The sequence below is a fragment of the Podarcis filfolensis genome, assembly GCF_964270895.1.
Source record: "Podarcis filfolensis genome assembly, chromosome: 13".
NCBI classification, from domain to species: domain Eukaryota; kingdom Metazoa; phylum Chordata; class Lepidosauria; order Squamata; family Lacertidae; genus Podarcis; species Podarcis filfolensis.
In genome coordinates, this window is record NC_139615.1 from 53,347,352 (window position 1) to 53,362,082 (window position 14,731).

At 43.9% G+C, this 14,731-nt stretch overlaps 2 protein-coding genes across 17 annotated transcripts in view; one reads left to right on the plus strand and one right to left on the minus strand.

Moving 5' to 3' along the window:
• The window catches only part of ACACB (acetyl-CoA carboxylase beta), an 81,529-nt gene that overhangs the window by 48,492 nt on the left and 18,306 nt on the right, over positions 1–14,731 (minus strand). For all 16 annotated transcript variants that reach the window (XR_014541260.1, XR_014541261.1, XR_014541262.1 and 13 more), the window contains 5 exons: positions 14,166–14,247; positions 13,263–13,361; positions 10,043–10,152; positions 8,928–9,038; positions 6,470–6,679 (listed from right to left, as the gene is read on the minus strand). Coding sequence is in view for 8 of the 16 variants with exons in the window: in XM_083583759.1 (XP_083439885.1) it covers positions 6,470–6,679; positions 8,928–9,038; positions 10,043–10,152; positions 13,263–13,361; positions 14,166–14,247 (612 nt within the window). In the remaining 8 variants the exon portion in view is untranslated. The remainder of the gene's footprint in view (positions 1–6,469; positions 6,680–8,927; positions 9,039–10,042; positions 10,153–13,262; positions 13,362–14,165; positions 14,248–14,731) is intronic.
• The window catches only part of TCHP (trichoplein keratin filament binding), an 82,065-nt gene that overhangs the window by 37,270 nt on the left and 30,064 nt on the right, over positions 1–14,731 (plus strand). The window lies entirely within an intron of this gene.

The following is a 14,731-nucleotide window of genomic DNA, read 5'->3' on the forward strand; positions in this document are numbered from 1 at the left end:
AACTTTTCCCAATCAGCAAACAAAATATTATGACCAATGTCCTGAGCCCATTTAATCATGGCTGATTTAACCGTTTCATCTTGTGTATTCCATTTCAGCAGCAAATTGTACATTTTTGACAAATTCTTAGTACTGGGTTCTAACAGTTCTGTCTCCAATTTTGATTTTTCCACCTGGAAGCCAATTTTACTGTCTAGTTTAAACGCTTCATTTATTTGATGATAATGCAACCAATCTCTCACCTTCCCTTTTAATTTCTCAAAGCTCTGCAATCTCAGTTTGTCCCCTTCCTTTTCCAAAATTTCCCAGTATCTTGGCCACTTGGACTCCATGTTTAACTTTTTAACTGCCTTAGCTTCCATTGGCGACAGCCACCTTGGAGTTTTATTTTCCAGCAAATCTTTATATCTAACCCAAACATTTAATAGTGCTTTTCTGACAATATGATTTTTAAAACTTTTGTGTGCTTTAACCTTGTCATACCACAAATATGCATGCCACCCAAAAATATTGTTAAAACCTTCCAAATCCAAAATGTCTGTGTTTTCAAGAAGCAGCCATTCTTTCAGCCAGCAAAAAGCTGCCGCTTCATAGTACAATTTAAAGTCTGGCAGGGCAAACCCCCCTCTTTCCTTTGAATCCGTTAATATCTTAAATTTAATTCTGGGCTTTTTGCCCTGCCAGACAAATTTAGATATATCTTTTTGCCACTTCTTGAAACAATCCATTTTGTCCATTATTTGCAATGCTTGAAACAAAAACAACATTCTTGGCAATACATTCATTTTTATAACTGCAATTCGGCCTAACAAGGAAAGCTTTAAATTAGACCAAGTCTCCAAATCTTTTTTCACTTCTCTCCAAGTTTTTTCATAATTATCTTTAAACAAATTCACATTTTTAGCTGTCATATTTATACCCAAATATTTCACTTTTTTAACCACAGTCAACCCTGTCTCGTTCTGAAACCTTTCTTTTTCTATCTGTGTCAAATTTTTCTCCAAAACCTTTGTCTTTGACTTATTCAATTTAAATCCTGCCATTTGACCAAACTCTTGAATTATTTCCAAAACTCTTTTCGTGCTAGCTTCTGGCTCTTGCAATGTAAGTACTAAATCATCTGCAAATGCTCTCAATTTATATTGTTTAGCTCCGACCTGAATCCCTTTAACCAACTGGTCCCTCCTAATCATATTAAGCAAAACCTCCAGGACCGATATAAAAAGTAGAGGGGAGATAGGGCACCCCTGACGTGTCCCTTTTTCAATCTTGAACTCTTCTGTAACCACATTATTTACGATAAGTTTCGCTTTCTGTTCAGAGTATATTGCACCTATACCATTCTCAAACCCTTGGCCTACCCCCATCCCCCGGAGGTTCTTCAACATAAAACTCCAAGAAATGTTGTCAAAGGCTTTCTCGGCATCCACAAATATCAAAACAGCCTTAGTGTTTATATTCACTTCCAGCTTTTCCAAAATATCAATTATATTCCTTACATTGTTCGACAAATGCCTTTTTGGGAGAAAGCCCGCTTGGTCCCCATGAATCTCCTCCATCAAAACTCTTTTCAGTCTCTTTGCTAAAATATCAGCAAAGATTTTGTAATCCACATTCAATAACGAGATGGGTCGGTAGTTTTTAAGTTGAGTCTTTTCAGTCTCTGTCTTTGGTATAAGTGTGATATAGGCCTCACTCCACGTATCGGGTGCCCTTTTCCCCTCCATAATCTCATTACAGACTTCCTTCAAGGGCTGTATCAGTCCTTCCTTCAAAACTTTATAATATTTGGAAGTCAGTCCATCCGGCCCGGGGGATTTGCCCAGCGTCATGCCTTGAATGGCATCTTCTATTTCTTGTGCTGATATCTCCTGATTCAAAATTGCTTTACTTTCCTGCGAAACCTTTTTCAGCCCGTTTTTCTCGAGGAATTGTTGTATATCCATTTCATTCTGCGGCCCTTGTGTGTAGAGTTGTCTAAAGTAGTTCTGAAAACAGTTCCTAATTTCCACTGGGTTGCTTATATTCTTTCCTTCCACCTCAATATTTGTCACCGTGTTGAGTTTTTGTCTCTTCTTTATTTGCCAAGCCAATAACTTACCACATTTGTCAGCAGATTCAAAGGTCTTTTGTCTCATTTGTTTAATTTTCCACTCTAATTCCTGATTCATCAGTTCCATATATTGTGTTTGATGGAATTTAATTTCTCTTAAAATCTCTTGGGATTTTGGCTTCGATCTTAATTGTTTTTCCCCTTCTTTTATCTTTTCCAAAATTCTCTCCTTCTTCTCATTTTGCTTTCTTTTCTTTAAGGTATTTTGCTGAATCAAGAACCCTCTCATCACGGCTTTGCTTGCGTCCCATACTATTCTTTTTTCTACTTTAGACCTTAAGTTGATTTCAAAGTAGTCTTTCAAGGTTTTTTGGGCCTTCTTGCAGATCTCCTCATCTCTGAATAAGGTGTCATTCATTCTCCATCTGAAGGAACCAGTTGTTGTTTGCCTCATCACCATCTTTACAGCATTATGGTCGGAGAAAGTTTTTGGGCAGATTTCTACTTTTTTTATGTTCGGCGCCATACTGCTAGTCACCCAGATTTGGTCAATCCTTGTCCATGTCATTTTGGCTTCAGAAAAGAAGGTTCCCTCTCTTTCTAATGGGTGTTTTGTTCTCCAAATGTCAATCAAGTCCATATTGTCAGTCATTTCAAAAAAAGTCTTTGGTAATCTTCCATCTTTTGTTATTACCTGTCTTTGTGCTTTGTCCATATTTGTTGAAACTACTCCATTCATATCTCCCATCAAAATTAAGTTGTAATCCATATGGTCCATCAAAATTTCATGCAACTTCTTAAAGAATTCAGCTTTCCCTTCATTTGGTGCGTAGATTCCCACTATCAAATACTTCTCTCCTTGGGATTGAATTTCAATTGCCAAATATCTTCCTTGATCATCTTTAAAAATTTGTTTCGGTTGCAATTTTTCTTTTGCATAGATCACCACTCCTCTCTTTTTTACTCTGTCTGAGGATATAAATTCCTGTCCCAATCTTTTATTTATTAGTAATTTTCTATGTGCTCTTGTCACATGAGTCTCTTGTAGACAAATCAAGTCCAGTTGGTCTTTCTTTAAGGCATGAAATATATTTTTTCTCTTCCTGGGAATGTTCAAACCATTACAATTCCAGGTTAGAAGTTGCAGAGCCATGATGGGATTATTTACTCCTTCCTCCTACAGCTCCCTGTTTTTGTTCCTCGTCTGTCGGTGGTGCCGTGTTCGTGTCCAGTGACGGATGCCCTTGTCCTGGAAATGTCTCTTTCTGTAGGTCTTCTTCGTGTTCTCCCAGGAACTTGTTTTTATCACTTACGGTCTTTATTCTTCTCTTCTTTCCCTTGTATTTAAAAGACAAGCCTTGGGGAAATTCCCACCTGAATGGTATGTAGTTCCTCTTCAGCAATATCACCAGGTCCTTGTAATGTCCTCTTGCGTCCAAGATACTCTTAGGGATGTCTTTAAAGATCTCGATATGAAAATCTTCAATTCGAAGGGTTGTTTGGTAATGCAGGTTCAGTATTTTATCTCGCTCCTCCTTTGATCTTAGAGTAATAAGACAATCTCTGGGTCGATTCTTCTTCTGTCTTGTTCCCAATCTAAATGCACTTTCTATCTTAAAGTCTTCTTTCTCCAACTCCTGCTTCCAGAAATCAGAAAATTCTTTTGTCAAATAGTCCACCAAGTTGTCTCCTTCCTTTTCCGGCACAAGTCTGATCCTTAAATTCCTCTCCTTACGTTGCATATCCTGCATAGAGAGTGCCAACTCATACTCATCCAGTTTCTTATAAACTGGTGGAAATTTTTCCTCCGCAGCAGTTGCAATTTCCTTAGCTTCCTCAGCTATCTTTCGTGTTGTTGATGAATCTTCCAATAATTTCCCAATTGCTTCTGCATTTGAGTTCACTTTGTTCCCAAGGTCAGTTATACTTTTTGTATTTAAGTCAATTTTCCCAGAGATTTCTTCAATTTTTTTATTTGTTTCAGCAACTTGTACTTTAGTTTCGGCAACTTGTAATTTAGTCTCTGCACCTTGCTTTTTTAATTCCTCCAAAGAGTCATTTATCTTCTCCAGTACCTTAGCAAATGATTCTTCTGTAGACATTGCTTTCACTTTTGGCTTTGCAGCAACTGTAGTTCCAGAGGCTCCTATTACAGAAGCCCTTCTTTGCATGGAAGGGTCAATTTTATATTGTCTGCCAGATCTCAAGGTTGTTTCTTGTAAATCCCCTTTCTCTTTACCATCTGCCATAACAAAGTCTTTTAGTCAAGGTCATTCCCACACTTTGGAGCTATCAAACAAAGGTTCTCAGATTTTAAACTCCACTTGTTGCTGAAACAATTTGTAGGTCCTCTAGAGGGCGTAGAGTCAATTCTTTACTTCTCAAAATAGTCCCACACTCTTCAAAAAAAAACAACAACAAAAGTTTTCCTAGTCCCTTCCAATTTTTCTTTCCTCTTTCAAGGGGATCCCAATCAATAGTGTCCTGTAAATAACTTTGCAATGCAACAAAATCAATGTTTCAAGTTGGAAGTAGCCAAAGTCAATTAAAGATACTTTTTAGCCTTCTTATAGCAACAGTCCTTAGCCGGTTCCTTTTCTCCGGCAGTCCGATCCCAGGTAAAAGAGCAGCGGTACTTAATTCAATTCTTTTAAATTGGCAGGGAAACACTTTAAAATCTTCTTCCCCCCCCTCCTGCCTTCGGGGAGGGAGTTCTTTGCTTTGGTGGTGGATTTCTTAATTCCCACAAATTTCCTCTCAAGCAGTTACAGCTAGAGTGCCTTTCGCTTTGATCTTGCTACAGAACGGAAAGCAGACTTCCTTTTTAGTGCTTGTCCGTCTCGGTGTCCAATTTCTTTATTTTTAGAGTCCAATTATATTTTAGCGGTCAATCCTACTCACGGATAGTTGTTCTTTTAATCCAATTTCACCAGAAGAAATCAGCGCTCTCCGCTAATGGCGACGCGGCTTCGCTTCGCAGGCTGGGTGAAAACGACTCTCAGCACCGCTCCAAAACCCCTCCGCTGCTCCGCAGCCTTTAAAAAGGCTATTTCGCAGCGTCGGGGGGGCGCAAAGGTGCCCGCCGAGTCTCCGGTTCACAGGCAACGCGCCTGTGATTTTTGAGGGTCCCCGCTTCGCCGTAGCTGACAGGACCCGAACCCACGAAGCAGATCTCTCCCGGAGCTCCGGGTGAGATCCGCCATTAAGCGCTGGCGCTAACCGGAAGTGGAGAACTGAATTTTGAAGAATAAGGAATATGTTCAGCAAGTAAAGAAACAAAATAGTTTACGGTGAAGGTGAGATTTGAACACGGGACAAGGACCAGTGTGGTACTGCAGTCGGAGTGTTGGGGCAGGGACTAGGGAGACACAGGTTCAAATCCACACTCACCCCCAAAGTACTACGGGTGACCCTGGTCTCAGCCTGATCTACAGCACAGGGTGGTTGTGAGTGTGAAGGAAGGAGGGGGAGGAGGAAGAGGGCAAAAGGGAACCATGAGGAGGTCTTTGGAGAAGAGGCAGTCTATAAAGGGAAATAAATAATAAAATGAAAAACAGGGATGTGGGCCTGTGGGAAAGGGAAGTCACCACAAAAAAATTATATGCATTTTAGTGCACATTCCACCCAGTATATAAATTTTTGTTATGTCATTTCTGCACAATTTCCCAAGCAAGTTCCCCTAATGCATCAACTTTTTCTTTGTTATTTTCTTATGTGCATTTTCCCCCAATATAGGCAATATACGTAGGCCATTTACACGGGGGTTACGTTCTAAGGAACCACATGTGTCAGTGAAATTGCACATATCTGAAACACCACTGAAAAAGCCTGCAAACACCTCGTTCTGCGCATATTGAACCTATGTAAATGAGGGGTTGCCTGTATACCTGCATTGCAAAACTCAGAAAAACATGATTTGCGAATGGTGGCTGCAGTTCAGTTTGCTTATTGTTTTGGTGCGTGCAAACAAGGAGATGGGGACAGGGGTCTCTGTCAACGCTTGGGTGCCAGGTGCCATTTTGAATCAGAATGGCAGACCAAAATGCGGGTTTGCTGTGACTTTGCCTGGTTTTTGGCATGATGGGTCCAAACTCATGAATTACACCATCCATTTTATAAAAAACATCTTTTATTTCTAAAAGTCCTGAGAAGCACCAGGCACTCTCTACTACTGTAGAATAAGAATCCAGTTATTGTGGTCCCAGATAAAGGGCTAGCTTAAATAAGAATAGAGAAAGCTGCCTTTTACCAAATCAGAACATTGGCCCAAGCCAGCTTAGTGCTGTCGACACGGACTGGGAGTCTCTCTCAGCCCTACCTGGGAATCCTTGGGGATGGAACCTGGGACCTTCTGCATGCAAGGCAGGTGGTCTACCACAGAGCTATGACCCTGCTGGAAAACTCAGGTGTGTGTACCTGTTCCATGTATTCAAACACAGACGTTGCTGCTACAGTTGCTGGAGCTTCTTCAATAATCTTTTGGTGCCTCCTTTGGATGGAGCAGTCCCGGCTAAACAACGAAACCGCGTTCCCATACTGATCTGCTAAGACTTGGACCTCAAGGTGACGGGCGTGCTGCAACAACTTCATCACAAAGATCGGAGAGCCTGGAGCCTCACTCTGCACCTAGAATCACAGAATCATAGAATTGTGGAGCTGGAAGGGACCCAAAAGGTCATCTGGTCCAAGGCCCCGCAGTGCAGGAATCAATGCTACACAATCCACACCAGCTGGATAGGAGAGAGCTGAGATGGGTGTGGGTGACAAAAAACCCACCAATTAACACAAAGCAATCCCAAAGCAGTCCATAACCTGGTCATTGCCTTTGGGGCCAGTTGGGAGTTTCTGAGTTGTAGAAAGTGATGCATGCATTACAACAAGCCAGTCTGGAAGTTACCAGAGCATGGAGTACAGCGGCCAAGTCATGTTGGCTATGGCCTTCCAGGTACATTCCAGAGCAGCATTACTCAAGGTTGGGACTGGGGAAGGATGTGAGCGGAGGACAGGACAAGGCTATGAGACACCCAAAGTTTGGTGTTTCGAAGTTTCAAGGGGGGGGGAGGCTTCTGGAGACAGTTTACTGGTGCTGAATTGTGTGGGCCATAAGGTAAGGAAGATCAGGAAAGGGCAGGGGGGGAGCAAAACTCAAAGAACGCAGAGGCACAAAAGCACACTGTACAGACAGATGCCAGGACGCTTCTGCTGGGCACAGGGGTTTCACAACAGAGATTTCACCCTGGAGAGCTGGCCTGATAATGTGAGTCATCACCTGAACAAACAATTTCCAGGGTGCTTGCTTGGGAGTAATCTCCACTGAATTTAATGGAATTTACTTCTGAGTAAATATGCATAGGACTGCATATACACCAGGTAGTTGTATGAGGCCAGTGAATTGAATGTGCATGTGATGAAACCCAAACACTAAGAAATAAATTGTTGCAACATATATACTGCAGCAGCTTAGGAGAGGCATCCACCCTGTGCAGGAGTGAACAGGGAGCATCCTTTCTAAGCCATGTTCATGTTAATAACAAACACAGTAAATGCTGCTCAGTTAATCAGAGGCGTTTTTTAGTCAACCAAAGTGGTCTTTCAAATCGTCAAAGTTGCAGCCTACTGAAAACTCCTGCCTTAAAGGAATGCAGATGTCACAGACTGATTCACATCTGTTAATGATTTATGCCTCTCCAAGGGCAAACTCCACGGCAGGCGGCAACGCTGGAAGCAACATTTGTGCTGTTTGTTATGAACACATTAAAACAACCCATGTGTTTAATCTGGATTCAGCATTGGGAGAAAAAGCTCAATTTTTTTCCACAGGAAAGCCCAAAGTACAGATCTGCCAATTTTAATAAATGTTAACACATTTTCAGATATTCTGAAGAAGCCAAAGGTTTAAGGATTCTCTGTTGTGCAGCTTTTGGGAGGCAGGGCCGGAAAACCTTTTTCAGCTTGAGGGCCGCATTCCCTCATGAACAGAACTTTCTGAGGGCCACATACCAGCTGTGGGCGGGGCCAGAGGCCAGAGTGGGTGAAGCTTTGGGGGGGGGGCTTTTCCCATTGCACAGTGGACTACCTGCAAGCCACACAAGCGCCACACAGCTCTCCTCAAGAGGCACTGTCACGGTTCCAGGATACATCCAGCCAAAGCCCTCAAGGAGGGAGTGGAGAAATGCGACTTGGGGGGGGGGGTCCTGAGGCCAGACAGAAAGGACTCAATGTAGAGCCATATTCAGCTCCTAGACTTGAGGTTCTCTGCACCCGCGGCAAAGAGCAGCATCTGAATTTCATTTTAGTGTATTTGTAACATACCCCGGCCTCAACTTCCAAAAGGAAGCCTAGCAGTCAACATGCTTTGTCCTTGGCTATGGAAACTTTTCATACATGAAGCAAAACCTCAGATAGTTGCAAATGTTCTGAAGTGGCACTTGCATGGATTATAAGATTATAAAATTATAAAATGGATATTTTAGTGTGGCAGCACCTGCACTCTAGAACCCCCTGCCTATTTACACCAGGCACTCTTTTTGGCACCAGCTAAAATCATTATTGTTTAGACAAGCCTACCTAGATATGTGGAATGTTGATGTATTTTTTATTCATTTATTGCAGTTTATTGCTGATTTTATCTTTCGAACATCAAAGAATTGTTTTTACTTATAATTTTATTAACTCTCTTTGCAAACTGATTTGATGGTTTGTTTGCTTGTTTTACAATCAAGTGGCGTATACATTCTATGAAATTAAATTAATTAATACAGGAATGCCACATTAACATAACGAGTTAACCGTAAACAAACAATTAAACATTGAATTGTTAAGTGGAGAAAAGGGCGGGGTAAATTAATAATAAATCCACCACGGCAGCTTTCACCTGTCTGAAGCGGGTGGGAAACTCTTCTGCCGCTTCCACTATCCGGATTCCTTTGCCGCCCCCTCCCTCCGAAGCCTTGATCATCACAGGATAGCCAATTCTCTCGGAAGCCTGAGAGAAAGGAAATTTCAGAAAAAGGAAAGGAAAGGAAAATAAGAGTCAGATGGCAAAGAGCTAAAGGACCATTTTCCGCTAATCGCAGCCCCGGACTACGGAGCGAACCATCTCCTCTCGGAGGCCAAGGCCTGTGCTTCTCTCAGGCTAAGTGTGGACAGCCTAGACTTCCCTCAGTACAAAATGGTGGCTGATTCACCCCGTGGAAAGTGCCCAGCTACACACACACAGAGCTATGGGCTCCTTAAGTAACAAGGCCGCTGGCTGCCCCCCAGGGAGTTACCACCTTTGCCCGATATAAATGCTGCTCCACTCCTCCTCAATGTGTCATGTTTCAGGGTTGAACTGCAGATCAAAATTCAGCCCTGAATCCCGAGGCTTAAAAATTTGGTGGGAAAGGGAGAAACTTGGTTGTCTCAGCTTCTCTCACTTAGTAAGGGCTGATGGGAAAAGCCTTGGTTGCAAATTCTTCCTGCAATGTGGCTGTTAAATTGCACAGGATTTCTTCAAGGCTGATAATGTTTCTTTTTGAGAAGGAAGCTGTGTGTGGAGAATGCAACCCTTTTCAGGTGTGTTGTGGACCTGAGGAAAAACCCCCTTTTGCAGCTGGAATGTGCCTTGGGAGGAAATTCTGCGGGGGTTTTTGCTCAGGACTTTCTTTGGACTTTCCTGAATCCACCGTCCATCAATTTCAGGGGGTGATTCCAAGTCAGGCAGCATCCGCTGGGCTCAGAGCTTGCTTGCTGGAGGCAGCTGGAGGAGCAGCAGATCTGACCTCCAGAGCCGCTTGCTGCCTCCTGCACCTCTTCCTCCACCGTCGCCATCCCCCTGCTCCCTCCCCCGCCACTTTCAGGGCTTCCCCCGGCTGCCTCAAGTTGCCTTAGGTGGTGGCAGAGTGAGGAGGAGTCGGGTGGCATCTTCTGTCCTAGTCTGGCCCTGGCAGGGCCACAGGTCAGCCACCCCTGCTCTGAAGTCCAAAGTCCCCTCTGAACCTGCGTTACCTCCAGGCCTTCATCCTGATCCCTGACACAGCCCTGCCAATACGTCTCCAGGGGGACAGTGATGGTTCTTGGCTGCTCCTTCTCGTCCTCCATCCACTCAGCAACCAAACCTGGAAACATTCACATCAAGAAGCCTCAGAGTGATGGCCACAGGGATGTAAGAACAGCCGGGCTGGGACTTCCGGGTTAGCGCCTCCGGTAATGGCTGAATTCCTCTGATCGGGAGGAATTTGCTGCGTGGAAATTAGGGTCTGGCCGCCACGGCGAAGGCGGGGACCCACAAAAAATCACAGGCGGGAGAAGCCTGTGAACATGGGATTCGTCTGGCACCTTTTGCGCCTCCCCTACTCGCGGGGAAACCCGGTTTCGGGGATCCGGAGCGACGTGGGGTGAGTGGCGCGGTGCTTCGAATTGACTGCTTCTTTCATGGAGTGAAGCCGCATTGCTGTTGCTGGAGAGCACTGACTTTTTCCTGTGGACAATCTGATCTTAAAACAACTACCCGTGAGTAGAATGGAAAATTGGATTTTTAAACGTCTTAATTTGGCACCGAAACGGGGAGGTTTCAAACAGGAAGTCCGCCTTCCCCTTTTGTAAATAGACTGAAGCAAAGAGGCTGCAAGCTAAAGTCTTGGAAAGTCTTCCGTAAAGGATTAAACTTCCATCGGCTAAAATCATCAAACCCCCCTTGGAAGCAGGAGAAGAGGGGGGAAATTTTGGATCGTGTAAGCCTGCAGGAGAGAGTGAAGAAAGTCAAATCACCACCGCTCTGAACCTGGAAACGGGCTGCTAGTAAGACTGACGTTTTGGAAATGCTCATTGACTGTGAATAGATCGTTCGTTGACAACTAGTTAAATAAGAGAAATACATTGTTTCCATGGTCTCCTTCTGCGTTTAAAAAGGAGTAAAAGTAACTGAAAATTGAAACTAACTTTATTGCTTGAACTGTGCTTAAAAGGATTGATACAAATAGAAATTGTTTCCCCCTAGAGGAAGCCTTTGAAATTGTTACATGAGCTGAGCTGGGGGAATTTCCAGCTGCAAGATAAAAAACTGTGAGAATCTGGGATTGACCTTGGAGCGTTAAGAATGTTGACAGAAGAAGCCTTAGTGGTTGCATTATGTAAGATAAATGATTCACTGGAACAGCTCCATAAGAAGACGGATGTGATGACTATAAAAATTGATAACTTGGAACAAAAAGTGACTAATTTGGGACAAAAAGTGAATATTAATACAGAAACTATTCAGGAATCGATACAGGGATCTACTTTGACATGGCAAATTGTGGAGAAGGCGGGGGAGAAAGTTGTTGTTGTTGAACCTAAAGTAGCACAAGTGGAGAGGGAGAGAGCCCCAGCCTTACAGATGCAATTTGATGACTATAAGTTGATGCTTTTATGATTGAATTTAGAGAAAGTCAGATTTTGAGGATTGGAGCCCCGCTTGGACTGGAGAAGGGAAGTTGGATAGATCCCTTCATGCAGGGATTTACTGACCTTTGGGACCTGGACTTGGGTCAGGAGGAGCCTGGAGTTGTGGGGACCGCCAGATTTGGAGGAACTTTGAAATACGTCCTGAAATATCTTTTGAATCTTAGTTTTAACTATGGAGATTTGGCTGACTTGTCGAGAAGGAATAAAAACATTGCTAGGTGGGAATTTCCCCGAGATCTACCCTTCAGCATCAAAGGAAGGAAAATAAGAACAAGATCAGGAGAAGACAAAGTAAAGTGCATGTATAAATATGAAGAAGACTTGCAGAAGGGACTTGGAAAAGAGTTAAGAGCCTCGGACAGAAGATCACCAGGTTGATGGACTATATGGAATTGACGGAAATGACTGGCAGAATCCGAGACCAGGGAGAAGAGACGGTGGAAAAATATTGGAAAAAGTTTAAAGTCTATATATGGAAATAATGTAAAATTAATGAGTGTTAGAAAAATGTTGGAATGGAATTATACGGCTTTAGTAGAAATGTTATAAGGAATTAAGCATAAATAAGTACTATAGTATTAATGGAAAATAAGGTTAAAATATGTTAAGATAACTATATGACAGAAAATAGAGAAAGATGGAAAGGATTTGCTGAAATAATTAATAGAAATGGAATACAAAAAGGGAGGTGAGAGGAGGTCGATGAAACAAGGGAATGAAAGAGAGGGTATTGAGATGGTATGATATGTGTTTTTTGAATTGTTTTTGCTCTCGTTTTGTTTAATGTGTTAATGTTGTGTTGTGTATTGTTTATATATTGTACTGTATTGTTTTTTCTTTCTTTTGCTTTTTATTTTTTTCTTTTCTTTTCTCCTTTTTGTAAGGTTTAAAAGTAATAAATATTAAAAAAAAAAAAGAACAGCCGGGCTGGATCTGACCAGAGGCCTATCCGGACCGGCATCCCACAGGGGCCTGTCCATCACCTCCAGGCAGCGCATGTAAGCAAAGCCCTGCTGGATCAGACTGGGGGGGGGGTCATCAAGCCCAGCATCCTGATCTCATCCTTGCCAACTAGATACCCCAGTGAAGTCCAGAAGCAGAACCTGAGCCCAGGAACAGCCCTCTCCCCTGGTTGCTCCCCAGCCGCTGGAATTCAGAGGCTTCGAGTCCTGGAAGTAGCACATAGCAATCATGAGGAGTATTCTCTCCCTCTTTCCAAGCACTGGAACTCATGGATGTCCAGCGAAGCTGAATGTTGAAAGATTGGGAGAGGACCAAAGAAAGGACCTCTTCATGCAGCGCAGAGTTGGAACTCACTCCCGCAGGAGGCAGTGAGACAGTCACCAGCCCAGGAAATTGGACAAATTCATGGCTGCTGAAACCACAGGAGAGTTGCTCTTGGGTTTGGGTTCTGCTTGTTGGTTTTCCATTGAGAATGGCTGGGGAAACCCAGCCAGATGGGTGAAGTGTTGTTGTTGTTGTATCTGGTTGGCCAGTGTGAGAACAGAATGCTGGACAAGATACAAATGGAGACTTAATCTTCCTCAGCTCATGTCAAACACTGCAGAGGTAGGTAGGAGGGCAACAAAATGTGAGAGAGGCTCCATTTCACAAAAACAGGCCTTGGTTTCTGCCGTGCTCCTTGAGCCCTGAACCTCCACTCTGTCCCATCCCCTCTGGGCATGTGTAGAGTGAAGCTGGGATCAGGGGAGGCCTGCAATTGTTGGGGAGCACCAACCAGAAGCCTGAGCTAGGCAGGGACAGAGTGCACGCGTTCTCTTACCACTTCCACTCCAAGGCAATGTGGGGATATGGACCGTCTGGGCCACAATGGTGGAAGCCACTTTGTCCCCCAGAGCCCACATGGCTTCACTGGGCGGGCCTGGCAAAACAGAACAAGTCGTCCTGGGGTAAGTGCAGGAAGAAACTACCAAGAACTGTACTTACTTGGGCAAGGCCCAGCGGGACGGATGGTCCCCTCGCACAACAGCATGAGAGCCCATCCATTCGTAGGCAGGATTGGAAGAGCGTAAGGAAGCAGCCAGGAGAGGCCCCACAAGAAGCCCAGCAGAGCTCCCTTGCTTACACTTGCTCCGCATACTGCTTGTTTTTAGCTTCTGCACCACAGAAACTCCACCAGTGCTCCTGTTCCAACAGGCAGGTCGGCACACGACTCATCCTGCGTCTGCCCATTTAAGAGTGCCACCAACATGCAAGAGGACAGGTCCCTGCCCCAGGCAGCTTACAGTCTGTAGTGCTATACAGGATATAACACAAGAGGAGCCAGTGCTCGTCTTGTGGCCCCGGTTTTGCAATTTACCACAGCAGACAATTGTCTATTTTTGTATCCATGTGGACACACACAGAGCAATCTCTCAGTGCATAAACAACCTTGAAATCAGCCGTATTAACAGGTACACAGCAGCATGCATTTCAAAGACACTGAGCCAGCTCCCCATGTCAGTCTTTTGGAAATCTAAGATTCTGCCATGCACACCACAAAATATCAATTCACAGGAGGAGAAATTGGCAAAAACACATCTCATAAAACAAGCAAAACACCTACCCTGTCCCCAAATAAACCCGGCAAAAAAGAAGATTGTACCTTCAAAAGCCACCCCCCCCATTTTTCCTCCAAAGGAATCTTAGGAGATGCTGTTGTGCCCCTGCACGAAAGAATGCCTACCTAGGAAAGCAATGCCGTGTTTGTGAAGCAATTCTGGAAGTTTTGGATTTTCCGATGCGTGTCCCCAACCAGCCCAAACAGCCTGCAATGAAAGCATTTAAGAAACAGACTTCAGATCCATAAACAGCTGCTTGGACTCAAGATCTGCCCTACAGAGCCCAAAGACTACAAGAGAGGCGTATAGCAGAGAATTCCCTAAGGGGAGTAGAGGAGCTTCGGCCACCTTCACACCATGCATTTAAAGCAGCGGGATACCACTCTAAACAGTCCTGGCTTCCCCCAAAGAAGTCTGAGAGATGTAGTTTGTTATGGGTGCGTTCTCTCCCAGAGCTACAAATCCCGAGTTCTCTGTGAAGAGGGATTGACTATTAAAGCACTCTAGAAACTGCAGCTCTGGAAGGAGAACAGGGGTCTCCTGACAACTCTCAGCACCCTTAGCAAACTACAGTTCCCAGAATACTGCTTAAATTGCTTTCCAAGGGCTTTAATTCCGAGGAGGGAAACTGGTTGAGAGTGCAGAGGGTCACAGAGCCACCTTATTGCCATTCCCCACCCAGAGCACCCGC